Source organism: Rhinolophus sinicus, chromosome 5, assembly GCF_057876585.1.
Source record: "Rhinolophus sinicus isolate RSI-liver-muscle chromosome 5, RSI-T2T, whole genome shotgun sequence".
Lineage (NCBI taxonomy): Eukaryota > Metazoa > Chordata > Mammalia > Chiroptera > Rhinolophidae > Rhinolophus > Rhinolophus sinicus.
Genome location: NC_142505.1, coordinates 19106425 through 19121383, shown reverse-complemented (window position 1 = coordinate 19121383; position 14959 = coordinate 19106425). Strand labels below are relative to the sequence as shown.

The window sequence follows — 14959 nt, the reverse complement described above, 5'->3', positions numbered from 1 at the left end:
GGGGTTATGTATGGGAGAAACAGATATTCATAGGACATGTCGTTGCTTCTTGGGTCAATCCCGGCCCTTTGTAGCCTCTCCAGTAATGTCAGTTGCCCTCCTCCTCAAGCCACAGCCACAGAAGCAGCAAGACTCTGTATTCCAAGGAGGAACATGGAGGAGGATGAGCACAGTGGAAAGAATGCCTAAAACAGCAAAGGCAGAATCAGGGTTTTAATTGCCTGGAATGACCAGCAATATGAAACACAGATAGGTTCAAACGATCAATGGCAGAGGGGCAGCTCATCAAAAAGCTGACCAGGCACATGTTCATGATAAAGACCCAGGGGTTCACAGGTGAGTTGAGGTCATTCTGAAATTGGAGTGACCTGGCTGTGACAATCAAAACACAACAACAGAACAAACAAACAAACCAGCCGCAGTCATCTTACACTGCACTCCTTAGAAGGGGTGGTGAGAGTTCCACTATACTCTGCTTGCAGAGATGACATCTCAGGTATTGTAGCTGGATCTAGTGGAATGTGTCACAGAAAATCTTGAATAGCAAGAATGATTTCAGAGAACAGATAATTTTATACTTAGAAAAAGACTTGGCATTTATTGGACACCTGCTATATGCTGGACTGGCAGATTTTAGGGTCCTACAAATATGTCAGACTTCAAAGTCTGATACATATGTCTTTTGAAGAGTGATTGATGGAAACAGGCATGTTCAACCTGAAAAAGAAATGATTTAGAGAAATGGGTCAAATGCCCACCAGGCGTGTAAGACCTCTCATCCTGCACAAAAAGGAATTGCTTTGTTGTCTTCTGTTTCAGAGAGCAGCATGAAAGCCAATAAGTGGACATACAGGAAGGCATGTGACTTAATACAAAGGATACATTTTTAAATATCCCAAATATTTAGAGTTTATCCTAATAGATATGCAGCTAAATTGATCATAGCATGATTTACAGAGGAGTTGGGTCCCACTGTTGTAACATTTCAGCCAGAGGTTTTATGTCTATCTCTCAAGAATATTCCAGAAGAGGTTGTCATACCAAATTAGACTACATGTGAGACCCTTTTGTTGGGGAGAGAAGTGAGAAGGAAATAATGTAAGGGAGACTGTGGGATGGGATGCAAGAGATGGGGAATAGTTCAGTCTTGAAATGTATAATTGGAATAAAACAAACACATGGACAGGAGGGTAGGCATTTTCCATCATTTTGGGGGAAAAAAATATTGTCAAAGTCTGTCCAGAATGACAAACAGTAAGTACTGTCAATATGCTGGAAGTTAAATTAAATCCTGCATGTCCTTCTGTTGTTTAATTAAAATGACTTTTTATTGTTTTCCTGAACTTAATTGTTTGCTTTTTATTGAAATGATGGATGAGGAATCATATCTCATTCTACACTCCTCCAGCAGTTAATTTGACTAGAAAATTTTCATGGACCGTTTTCTCATTGGCTAGCACTGAATACAAACAATTGTGTGAGGGCTTTGCAAACAAGTCCACGATGAATTTTCTTTGTAAGAGGGAAATATCTCTAAGGCAGAGCACCAAGGGACTCATCTCATATTTGCTAAGGCTGTGTTTCTCAAACTTTACTGTGTAAATTAATCACCTAGAAAACTTAGTAATATGTAGATTCTGATTCAGCAATTTAGGACAGGGCTGAGATTCTGCTTTACTAATAAGTTCCCAGGTAATGCCTGCTGACTCTACACTTTGAATAGCAGGGTGCCAAGAGATTCCTTCTGTACTATGCCACCACAATTTTTAAACATGGAGAAAATGGTGGTAAGATATTAGAACTCCCATGTTAGAAAGTATATATATAATATGGAGGCACGGGGTGTGTGCATGTGTGTGTGTGTGAGTGATGGGGCAAAGGAAAGCTGATAAGGATATGAAATGTAACAGAAGAAAGAGGCAATATGTTTTGCTCCTTACAAAATCCGTTATCTTTCTATGTAGGATCCCAGCATGCCTGTGACTCAGCAATGCTTCCTTTGCATGATGAGTGAACATACGCAGAACATATCCAGTAAATATGTAGAGGATATCAGTACCATTTGTTCACTTTCATCATTTTCTTTATTATAACTGGGTCCAACTTTACCAGACATATGGTTCAACTGAATTATGTCTTTGATAAGACAGTAGCATCCAAACCCAACAACCGAAGAGCACTCGCCTCATTTTCTCAGAACAGCCAGACCAACTACCTCCATAGCTTTCTGCCTTATTTTTGTTTTTTCACTTCAAACTCTTCAGTATATGTTGTCTTAACTTACTTCTGATGTGGCTGTGTTATTTTGCTTTTTAAGAAAGAATTCTGGAGCTCAGATAGTCACGGGGGAAAAGGTTTCTCAAAAAACAGCATTATAATACGACATGTTACAAAAAGAGGCAAAGCAAATTGCAGTCAGGCCAAAGGCCACCCCTCTAGTGATATTTTAATGCGTCTTTACCAGATCAGGACTTTTTTTTTTTTTTTTTTCTGGTTGGAAATCTGTGAAATATGTTATTAGTGAAAACCATTTTTGTTAAGGTCTATCACAAAATAATACAAATATATTTATTGAATGCTTTCTATATTATAGATGTAATAATTTTAAGAGCTTGACAAACATTATCGCTTGTAAGCTCCACGACAACCCAGTGGGATTGCTTGTGGGTTGTCTTCCTTATGCAGGTGAAGCTGAGACCCCAAATTTCACAGTAAGGAAACAGCAACGCCGGGTCCAAAATCAGATTCCCAGGTTCTTAAAATCCAAGTTATACTGCCTCCAAATATACAGAATGGTACCTGTAAGTTATTAAATCTCAGGATCTACTGTGATTATTCTTAGACCTTTCTATTGCCTGATGAAGTATTATTACTAGTTAGAGTCTAGAGCTAGTATTTTTTTTCCTTTAAATTGTAAAAAAAAAAAAAAAAAAAAAAAAAAAAAAAAAAAAAAGACAACTTCTCAGTGTGTACTGAGAAAATCATGAAATTGGATCGCAGCTCAGTGTTGTGTCTGGAATATTGTGGTTTGGAGATGAAGTAACAAGAAAGATACTAGCACATCACTTAGATTGCAGAACACTTGAGAAGCCCCTTCCAATAGTAGCAAAGACTTCAGGATTTTAAATGTGGTCGCTGTTGCAGAATATCCTGCTAAATTGTTAAAGGGAAATAAAGTGACCTTCAATGCCAGGCGGCAAACACAGCATGGCAAAGAAAGGTGATTCCAAGATATATCTCAGGTCTCCTGACTTGGGATAAAAATTCCCAAATTAGCTGTTTTAACAAAATGTACTTTGTGTTAGTCTGTTTGGAAATAATCTTTTATTTGTTTTGATGGAAAGAGTACTTTTAATATTGTGAACCTCTTGTTCTTCCTGATACCTACCTAGATCATTCCCTAAATATAAATTATTTTGTCAGAAAAGAAGCCACCTGTCAGTGAATCTGTTTATACAGTAGATGAGTTAGCACAATGATATCTGAAGACCAAGAATCATTGAGATCAGGTATAAAGGACCAGGCAGATGACGCTGTAGATTTATAAAGCTTATTTATTTGATAAGGCCAATTCCTCCATTTTGTTTTACTGTGCTGGTTAGGATCTCCAACTCATGTTCAGAAGAAGTAACTATGGTTCAGTGTCCTTTTCCTGTTTTTAAAAGGAATGCCTCTAATATTGCCCATTAAAATAAGGTTTGCTGAAGATTGTTAATATATATATATATTCCTTATCAGGGTGGTTAGCTGTATTGTATACTTTCTCTGTGTCTACTGAATTGGTCGTACAAATTTTCTCCTTTACATTATTAAATGTGATCAATGACAGTAGTTGTTTGTTTGTTTTTAGTGCTAAAATATACTTTCTTGGTCACTTGGTCTTGCTGTCTTATGTTTGTTTTATATCTATGAGATTTGGCTTGCTGCTCTTTTATTTAGAATGATGTTTTTAAATCATTGTACATGAGTAAGATTGTTCTGTAGTTTTCATTTGTCATGCTCCTTGTATCTGCTGTTCGTGGTACTGTTTTCATAGACTGAATTGCCATGGTACACTGTTCCTAGTCTCTGAAAGAGTTGGTGTGAAATTGAAATGAACTGTTCCTTGAAAGGTTGGCTGCTCTCAACTTCATCTGGGACTGGTCTGTGTTTGGTTTTTTGGGGGGAACACTGTTGCTTAAATGTATTGGGTTAATTTTCCCCCACTTTTTTTTTTTAAATTTCAGCTTTAAGAAGAGTTGAAAGAATGGTACAGTGAACTCTTTGTCTTTCTCAATATTTACTGTGTTAACCACATCCTCGTTTCTCTCTCTATGTGTGTGCGCATGCGCGTTTGTGTATTACACTCCACGTTCAAATTTCCCCAAAGCAATGGGGTTGCTGCTGTTGTTTAAATTCAGGATCCAGTCAAGGGCTACACATTGCACTTGGTTGTTTTGTCTCTTCACTGTGTTGCTTGTTTTTCATGGTATTGACTTTGAACAGGCCAGGCCATTTATTTTCTAGAGGCATTCTGGGATTGTCTGTTGGGTCCTGCTTTATCAGATTCTTTTTTTTTTTTTTTTTTTAACCGAGATATAATTGACACATAACATTAGTTTCAGGTGTTCAGCATAATAATTTGATATATGTATACGTTGCAAAATGAACACCACAGTTAAGTCTAGTTAATATCCATCACCACACATAGTTACAAATACTTTTTTCTTATGAGAACTTTAATATTTATTCTCTTAGCAACTTTCAAACATGCAATACAGTATTATTAACTATTTACACCATGTTGTACATTACATCTCCTGGACTTATTTTATAACTGGAAGTTTTCTCTTTCGACCACCTTCACCTGCTTGTGATCACGAATCTGTTCTCTATTTCTGAGTTTTTTGTGTGTGTTTTTTTTTTTGGATTCCACATGTAAGTGAGATCATAAGGTTTTAGTCTTTTTCTGTTTGACTTATTTCGCTTAGCATAATGCCCTCAAGTTACATCTATGTTGTTACAAACGGTAGGATTTCCATCTCTTTTTATGGCTGAAAAATATTCTATTGGGTATATATAGATATAGATATATACCACATTTTCTTTCCGCATTCATCCATTGGTGGACATAGGTTGTTTCCATGTCTTGGCTATTATTATAAGTAATGCTTCAGTGAACATAGAGGTGCTTATAGCTCTTCAAGATAGTAATTTTGTTTTCTTTGTGTTGATTAGATTCTGACTAAACGTTTTTGTAAGGATTCTACTGGTATTTTTATGGTAGGAAGATTTCAGGGGCAGTGACAATTCTACAAAAATCAAATTTGGAAGTGTATTCAGTCATATCAGTAACAAGAAAATTAATCGGACAGTAAAAGATAAAAAATTAAGAAGGTTATACTATAGGAAGATTTTTTAATTACTCATTTATTTTCTTTAATATTTGTAAGATTCTTCAAGTTTTGTAGTTTTTCTTGGGCCAGTTTTCGTAAGATACACATATATATTTTTAAGATTTTGACGATTCCTGTCTAAGTTTTCAGATTTATTAACAGAAATATTTATCTTGGGATTTTCTTATCCTGTGAATTTTTGCTGTGCAGATAATTATGTTCCCTCTGCACCTTTGTTCCATTATCACTCTCACAGAGGTTTACGTGTCGCATTAGTCATTATACATTACCAACTTGGGGTATTGTTGATTCTCCCTCTTATGTATTTGTTGTCTGTTTCACCAGTTTGAACTTTTATCTTTACTGTGTCTGTCCTGTTTGCTTTGGCTCCATACTCTTGTCCTTTTTCTGAATTGTCATGTTGAACCCTGTGTTGGCTGAATATCTTAATAGCTGCCGTCAGCATCGTTCTTCAGTGACTCTCTACCACTCCAAATGACCCCAGCTCATTTCACGTATTTGTTTCCAGTTTCCATTTGTATGGCAACTATCATACATACCTAGCAGTGTGGCTACAAGGACTCAAAATAGACGATTATATAAAGCACACTGCATTAGTAGGCGCACCATAAATGCATGCTGCACTTTTTAATATTGTAATTAACATAATGGCTTGAGACAGGAAATTCTCCCTTCCCCCCAGCATAGCTCTCTTTAGCACAGTTTCTTTCTTTGCATCCCAGCCAGTTATGTGTATATCCTGTCACTTTAGCTGAACATGTTCACGTGTGAAAATCTTTGTGGTTAGAGGGTCACTGCCAACTTCGAAAGAATCTCTGTAGTTGTCACGTATGTTCATAGTATACCAACACACCAAGGTACGCAGAACACGGTCATCCATAACCCTTTCTGTCACTCAGATAAATTAGTATCTTGGTAAATTTCCACACCAAACACCTTCATTGAGTGGAGGAGCCCATCTCTGATTCATCTATGTTGATTTGGTTTCGTCAAGACGTGATCTACAGAGGCTTTTTTTTTGCTATGTTGGTCTTAATTTAGTGTTGTTTTTACTATATGGCTTTTTAAAAAATTGTGAATTGTAAAGGTTCAGTTTTAAGTTTCTTTTTGCAACTGGTGTCGGTTTGGGGCATAATAAAATAAAGGACGTGAAAGAGGCTGGGAGCAACCTGTTTTCAATGTCGTGTGTGTGTGTGTGTGTGTGTGTGTGTGTGTGTGTGTGTGTGTGTGAGATTAGGCAACTTGTTTACTTTTAAATCACTCCAGAGGAATGTATACCATGGAATTTCCTCTTGAGGTTTTCTGCCAGTTTACGTTTGTTTTTATGGCATACTAACATTTATCTTTGCCATTTGTCTTTACAAAAATATTTATTTATCAGGACTGACATTTGCAAATGACTCCTTATTTGCAACTAAGTCTGGACTCTCTATGTGGGACACATTTGATTGGAAAGTTCCAGAATTATTAAATGGACCTCTGGGTTCATTGTGAGGAAGATAGCTTGGTGGTATGGAAAGAAGGAGCCACTCAGACCTGAGGGAAACGGGCCCCCCTTCTTTCCCTTGCAGGAGTCATCATAGCTCTCGATTCCCCCTTTTCTTGCTTCCTTTCTCACTCTCTATCCATCTCCCTCTCCCAAAAGAGATGATGCTTATAAAGTGAAACGCTCAGTGCCTAGCTCAATAACGCACATGATGTGATAATTATCTTTATTATTGTTAAGGGAGTTCAAAGGAGGGCTTCCCATCATTTCCACTGAGATCTCCCTTCAGTGGAAAATGTGACAAAAGCTCTGACAGAATCCACAATTGCCCGTGGGGAACACAACATATCATGCCAGGAGGGTCTATCATTGGCACCAGTTTCCTCCCTTACTAACTTCCCCAAGGACCAGAGGACTCTCAAAATCTCTGCTCTACGCAATCCTGGCAAAGAAATGAGAGCTGGAGTGCCTTCGGTCTGCCAAGAGCTCTTCAATTTGTGCATGTGTGTGTGTGTGCCATGGACTTCTCGGAAGTCTGGTGAAGCCTGTGGGCCCCTTCTCAGAGTGATATTTTTAAGTGCATAAAATATAATACACAAAATTTCAAAGAAAATGAATGACATTGAACTGCAATTATCAAATGTTTTAAAAATAAATTCATGGTATAGTATTATCTGCTTCTATAGTAATATCTGCTTCTATAGTAATGTCTTAAATAATAAAATATAGCATCAGCTCCAAAAAATTGAACTGTCTAAGTGATGAGTATAAATGATACACCAAGACATCTGTAACAAATGTAATATGGCATGAAAATATCTGTGGTTTCTATTGGTGACAAAGTCATAGGTATGGCTAATACTAGGAAACGTTATATTTTAGCTAAAGATTACTGAAAATAAACAGATGTAAATTTTGTCCATCTGAATTCACAGAGCCCTGTATTCTATCCATGAAGCCCAGGCTAAGAGCTTCTGCTATTGTTGTACAGAACCTCATTTTTTAAGAACCTTGGAGAAATTCCCCTTATTCATAATGCCCCTCAGAACTATATCTAGCTCAATGTTCCATAACAAGGGCATGTAATATGAATGTCAGGTCTTAAGCACTAATTATTTATGCATCCAAGAAACAACTCATGGAAGGTTCTAATAATCAAAATTATATCTTGATCCCCCTATATATTCTAGTCCCGGGGATAGGCTCTGAGGAAAGAAAGATCAATAGTTTAGAGTTCTTCCTCATGTAAGACTTTTTCTTACCAGGCACGGGAAAGATACATATTTGTAAGGACACCCCTCAATGGTGGTTCTTAGTTAAGAACAAAGGAAATAGTCTGTGCACTCAGAATATGCCCCTCTAGACAAATTAGCCAAGAATTGCGGGTATCACTTAAAGTATGGCCGTAAAATCAGTCCAGTCCCCAGTGGAGAACACCACTTGATCAAACTGAGAGGTTATATAAAGTCATTGCTAATTGGCTCTCACCAATGTCAAGTTTCAAGACAATATGGTATGGGGTTAAGAGCATGGGGTCTCACCAATCCAACAGAGCTATTTTCAAAGATCAACGTTAACATTGCCTGAGTTTATGATCTTGGGAAATTATTTAAACCATATGACCCTTAGGTTCTCCATCTATAAAATGGGGTTCATAATAATAACAGTTTCTACCTCATAGGGTTTTTTTCTGTTGGTTAAATATAAACATCGTATAAAACTCTTAGGATACAGCCAGGTTCATACTAAGAATCTGATTTACGAGTTTCTGTGTAATTGGGGGCTGGCGAAAGAAATACTTCCTGCTGATCTCTGAGGAAAGGAGATGCTAGCTTTTACCTACACCTGTAGCGGTTGGTTTTTCTAATAGCAACCAAACGGTTAATGCTGTGAGAGGGTGTGGGTGGTTCCTTTTTAGATAAAGCCACATCCCAAAGCTTCCTTTCAGCCTCTTTGCTATTGTTCAGGTTTTTCACCACTTCTTTGAAGTTTCAAAATTGACAGATGTTATTCAATAATTCTCTCCCCACCAGATTTTTACATGTAGATTTTCAAAAAGAAAACACAGGAAATTTGAGGGGAAAGTAAAACCTTGGTTTCTGACATTGTAGGAGAGGATATTTTGGAGACTTCTTCAATCAATGCCCACATAAATTTCAGGGGATTTCTGTTTTTTGTGTTTCTCCTAGCCTAAAAATAGAACAGAATTCAGTAAGGAAGACCCTTTTCATATATGGCCAGGAATTATAAAATAAAATTATGAGTGAAATGAACAGTTCATTTGGACGTTTTATGCTCTTTAATGAATTGGAGACACAGATAAGTAATTATGCAGTTAATATTTAAAATGTTCTAATTGTGTGGTTTCCTCATATGTGAAAGAGAATATCCACAGTGGATCAAAATTAAGTCTCTCCAAATTCTGCCAATGTATTACAGGTTATTAAGATAATACCTATAGAACAGGGATCAGCAAACTTTTTTTGTAAAGGGACAGGTAGTAAATATGTTACACTTTCTGGGCCAGATATGATCTCTGTTGCACAAACCTCTTAGTTTCTTCTTATTTTTTTTTTTAAAGTATTTATTTTTATTGAGGTAACATTGGTTAATAACATTATATGAATTTCAGGTGTACAACATTATAATTCGATGTCTTTATATTATATTGCATGCTCCCCACCAAAAGTCCAGTTTCCATCCATTACCATATATTTGACCCCCTCTACACATTTTGCCATCCCCTCACCTCCTTCCCCTCTGGTAACCGCTACTGCATTCTCTGCATCTATGTGTTTGTTTTTGTTTCGTTTTTTTTTTTTGTTACTTTTTTGTTTTATATTCCTCCTATGAATGAAATTATAGTTTTTGTCCTTTTCTGAGTTATTTTATTTAGCATAGTACCCTCTAGGTCCATCCCTGTTCTTGCATGTGGCAATATTTAATCTTTTTTGTGGCTGAATACTATTCCATTCTAGATGTATACCACATTTTCTTTATCCATTCATCCATTGATGGACACTTAGGTTGTTTCCATATCTTGGCTATTGTCAGTAATGCTGCAGTGAACATGGGGGGGCATATGTCTTTTTGAATTGGTGTTTTCATATCTTTGGATAAATACCCAGAAGAGGAACTGCTGGGTCATGTGGTAGCTCGAATCTTAATTTTCTGAGGAACCTCCATACTGTTTGACATAGAGGCTACACCAATTTACAATTCCAACAGTGCACAAGGGTTTCCTTTTCTCCACATCCTCACCAGCATGTGCTATCTCTTGTGTTTTTGATAATAGCCATTCTGACAGGTGTGAGGGGATCTCTCATTATGGTTTCGATTTGCATTTCCCTAATAATTAATTAAGTTTCTTCCTTAAAAATAATAAAGAAAAAGCTTTAAAAGTAAAAAACAAAAAATAACAAGCATTCTTAGCTCACAGAGCTGCACAAAAACAAGCCACAGGCCCTTGGGCTGTAGTTTGCCAGCCCCTGCAGTAGAACATAAGAAATGTGAGGGATATTGTCCCCCAGAAGTAATCATTCACTCAGCTTCTATAATACAACAAACACTTGCTGAGTATACCATAAAGTGCTCCATCCTGAGTCTGGTTTTGGGTGTATTACGATGATCAACGTAGATCTGGCCTTTACCCATGTAGAACACTTTGCCATGGGTGAAACACGCAATCAGAGAACCAAACCGACTTACGATTGTAAGACATCTTACGTAGCTACGGATAAGTAGGTACTTGAAGCAAACACACTTATTGGACGCTTCAGATAATAGAGATGGGGTTACTGGGAGGAAATGTTGTGTGCAGCTGTTGCACTTGAATGTTATGTCACCTAGCCCCTTAATTTTGCTCTTCAGGCTCATACTTTGCCAGACAACAGGGACAGTCCATACATCTTCACAAGAGCTTTCTTTTTTCTACAGTTCCCATCTTTTCTGTTATTGCTTTGTCCTACTGCCACTTCCATCCCTCATTCAACCTGTCCTTTGTCCCATTCAAGCCTTCCAGTAAGAACTCAGGTTTTCAAGAGTCAAATTATATCCCTATTTCCTATTCATTTTAATGCATTAATGTATCTTTCCTCAAAATAAGGATTTTTTTTCTCTTGGTGAAATTATGATGTTTTGGGATTATTTTTACAGTTTTTTTTAGTGGTATCAGACCTATGGTTTTCATCTAGACTATATAGTTAGTGGAAGTTGGCATTTCCACTAAGAGTTTACTGTAAGACTAGATTATGAATCACACCTAAAAACTCCAATTTGACATGGTACTAGCCTCATTTCTAACTATGCTTTGTTTGTCTTGTTCTTCTGTTGTTTTTGGCTTATATACCACATATCAGTGAAATCAAATGGTTCTCTGCTTTTTCTGTCTGACTTATTTCGCTTAGCTTCATACTTTCAAGATCCATCCATGTCGTCACAAATGTTCCTATATCATCTTTTCTTACTGCCGAATAGTATTCCATTGTGTATATATACCACAACTTCTTTATCCATTCATCTATCGAAGGACATTTTGGTTGTTTCCATGTCTTGGCCACCGTAAATAAAGCTGCAATGAACATTGGAGCACACGTGTCTTTATGGATAAATGTTTTCAGATTTTTTGGGTAGATACCCAGGAGAGGGATTGCTGGGTCATATGGTAATTCTATTTGTAATTTTTTGAGGCACTTCCACACTGCCTTCCACAGGGGCTGCACCACTAACTATGCTTTGTTAAAGTGATGGTATCAAATAAAATTTAGGTAAAGGGTTCCCTTCAAAGGATTATGGTTATCTCTATTACACCTGGACTGTATTCTCATCACTTTTTTTTTCCCTCCTGAAACATCTACAGTAGGTGAAAACTGCCAAGTGAATAATTACAAATCCCTTTTGTGACATGATGCCTGGCTCCATACTACCTACTTAACCTTTTTCCTCCCAGTCCGTTGTGTAAAGCGTCAGATATTCTACTTCTTAATTTAACATTCCTTTTGCCCATCATTGACTTTTCCCCATTCTTCATTGACCAACTCAAAAGCAGTCCTTGCCTTCCCTGTTTCTCTCACTTTTTCCACTTTCCACCACTACATAGATTGCAGTACAACTTTAGCGCCCGTCTCAGACTGACGTATATTGCTAGGCATTTGCATGCATGCCCTAACTCCTGCCAGCCCCATAGCAGGCACTCAGGAGTGCTATGTTTAATGAATGAATGTAGCATTTCATAAAGCCTGCTCATTAATGGGAACCTTTCAGGGAATATGAATGACATATAGAGCAATAGAATTCTGGCATTTTGGGTCAATGGAGGCAGCCTAGCACAAAGCTCTCACTGAACTGTCTTTCACTGTTCTCCTGTCTACTGAACGATTTCATCCATGTCCTTCCCAAGAGGACAACCGTGTAACTAGCTCCAACCAAGGCTAGCACATGAATCAAAGTTTGATATACATGACATTCTAGTTAGATAGCTGGTGCTAAAGACTCCTCCATCAACCCACAGGGCCTGCTTCCGAGGTCCAGGCTGCATTTCTTTCTTTAACTCCTCTCACCTTCATAGTAATGTTCCCATGGTTGCTATTAAGTATTTCTGTTCTGTGAAACTACCAACTACATGCACACTGGAAAGAGTAATACTGGGTGACTATAAGGTAACTGACTTCCAAAGAGACCCTTTCCACAGATTTCTTTCCCCACCACCGATAGTCCCAGAGCTGATGCTAAAGGGTAGCCTGGATGTTGGTCAGAACAGGACAAGCTGAAGTTTACAAAAAGAGCAAAGACCGTGGCAGCACTGGCAATCTCTTTGTTTTTACCACATACCATATATACAATATTTTGGAGACAGGAGTTGTCATTCTTTTTATATTCCCAAAGCCTTCTGCAATACCTTGGGTATAGTTAACACTAAGTAAATGCTTTGTCTGTGTATTCAGTACTTCTTGAGGACCTGATGTGTGCTAGGTGTTGTTTACAGTGGTGAAGAAGGAAGCATGGTCCCTGCCAACATGGCGTTTTCAGTGTGCTGGGGGTGGGGAAAGTAGATATAAAAACCACTAAGTAGAGTCATAGTTATTTAAAGTTGTGCTAAATTGTTACGCAGGAAAAATGTAGGGTGCTATGAGAATATGTAAAATAAACTATCTTCCAAGTTTTCCTAGATTTCTATTAGAGCATGACATTTAAACTGATGTTTAAATGCATCCATCCCTGGGATAAAGATTCACGATATATTACTTACAAAAACTACACTGATGTTAAAACGAGACACTTGAGGTAGGCGCCCCCTTTTCCACAGTGCATACCTACTCAACCCTACTCCTTCTGTCCCCTGTTTTGTTTTCACATCAGACTATTCCACCAACAACCCTGACTTGTTGCTAGTCATATTCCAAGTGACAGGCATCAGCCTCCTACCACCCCTGGGCATCGCCATCGCCGTCATCATCACCTTCTACTGCTACCGTGTTCACCGGAAGCAGAAGCTGACTCCTTCCTGGGAGACCAGCAAGCCGCGGAAGCTCATGGAGTTCAGCGAGCAGCTTGCCATCATCCTGGAAGACGACCGCTCGGACATCAGCTCTACGTGCGCCAACAACATCAACCACAACACCGAGCTGCTGCCCATTGAGCTGGACACCCTGGTGGGGAAAGGTCGCTTCGCCGAGGTCTACAAGGCCAAGCTCAAGCAGAACACATCAGAACAGTTCGAGACCGTGGCGGTGAAGATCTTCCCTTACGAGGAGTATGCCTCCTGGAAGATGGAGAAGGACATTTTCTCGGACATCAACCTGAAACATGAGAACATCCTCCAGTTCCTGACAGCGGAGGAGCGGAAGACGGAGCTGGGGAAGCAGTATTGGCTGATCACCGCTTTCCACGCCAAGGGCAACCTGCAGGAGTACCTCACGCGGCACGTCATCAGCTGGGAGGACCTCCGCAAGCTGGGCAGCTCCCTCGCGCGGGGCATTGCTCACCTGCACAGTGACCACACCCTGTGCGGGAGGCCCAAGATGCCCATCGTGCACAGGGACCTCAAGAGCTCCAATATCCTGGTCAAGAATGACTTGACCTGCTGCCTGTGTGACTTCGGGCTTTCCCTGCGTCTCGACCCGACTCTCTCTGTGGATGACTTGGCCAACAGTGGGCAGGTGAGTTACACCTGGATCCCCCTCACCTTGTCCCTGCCCCCCCTCCCCCTTGATCCCTATCTCCTGCATCTTGCCTCAAACAGTCCTACACTCTGGACACTTGCCTATGCCCCACTCTCTCCTGCCAGGGTGCCTTTGATAATAAGCATTTGGTTTCTTCAAATCCTCCCCACTTCAGGACATTTTTCTCCTTGAGCCAGTCCTCATTTCTCTCCCATTGGCAAATTATGTTTCTTTGCTTCAAACAGTGTTAGTACTTTATCTGTTATTTTCCTCTCTTTATGGTTGCACTCAGCCCTTTTTTCTCTGTACTATTGGTAGTTATAGTGGTTATGGTTTTTCATTTTTATTTTTTTATTTTTTTACCATTCTAGAAAGCAATCTCCTTGAAGTCCAAATCCACATCCATTTGGTCCCATGTAGCACAATACCTTGAACAGTGAAAGTGACCAATGAGTATTTGTGTGAGTGATGGACTTGAGGGAATGAACAATTCCGCTTTTGAAGTATCTCACAGATTAAAATAGAAACCTTTTTAGCTAAGGAGATATTGGAAAGTGACTAGAAATTACCAAGACATCCTTTATGAATAACGGACCCCCATGTTTTCACATGCTGGAAGCTTAATTGTCGCGAGCACCAACATTTTCTCTAACCAGGTGCAGGAACGTGCTTCTGAAGCACTTAGTTACTGCTCAGTCAGCCCTCTGGGTCCCTGGCACAGGAAATCTTGAGGTAAACATGTTGAAACACGAACTGATTATTGTGCCAGGATAATGAGTCATGCAATGACCTATTAAAAAGAAAAATTTCTTCTAGTGCATGCCAATAAGAAATATTCCTTGCGATAATAATATTAACTCACTTGACCTTCCTTAGATCCTTGGAAAGGTAGGACTTCATTGTTATTTAGTCAAGCT

The 14959-nt window shown here is 38.8% G+C and overlaps 1 protein-coding gene across 1 annotated transcript in view; it reads left to right on the top strand.

The window, feature by feature from the left end:
• Positions 1–14959, top strand: part of TGFBR2 (transforming growth factor beta receptor 2) — an 83320-nt gene that overhangs the window by 51318 nt on the left and 17043 nt on the right. The window contains exon 4 of the mRNA XM_019745289.3: positions 13240–14039. Coding sequence (XP_019600848.3) covers positions 13240–14039 — 800 coding nt within the window. The remainder of the gene's footprint in view (positions 1–13239; positions 14040–14959) is intronic.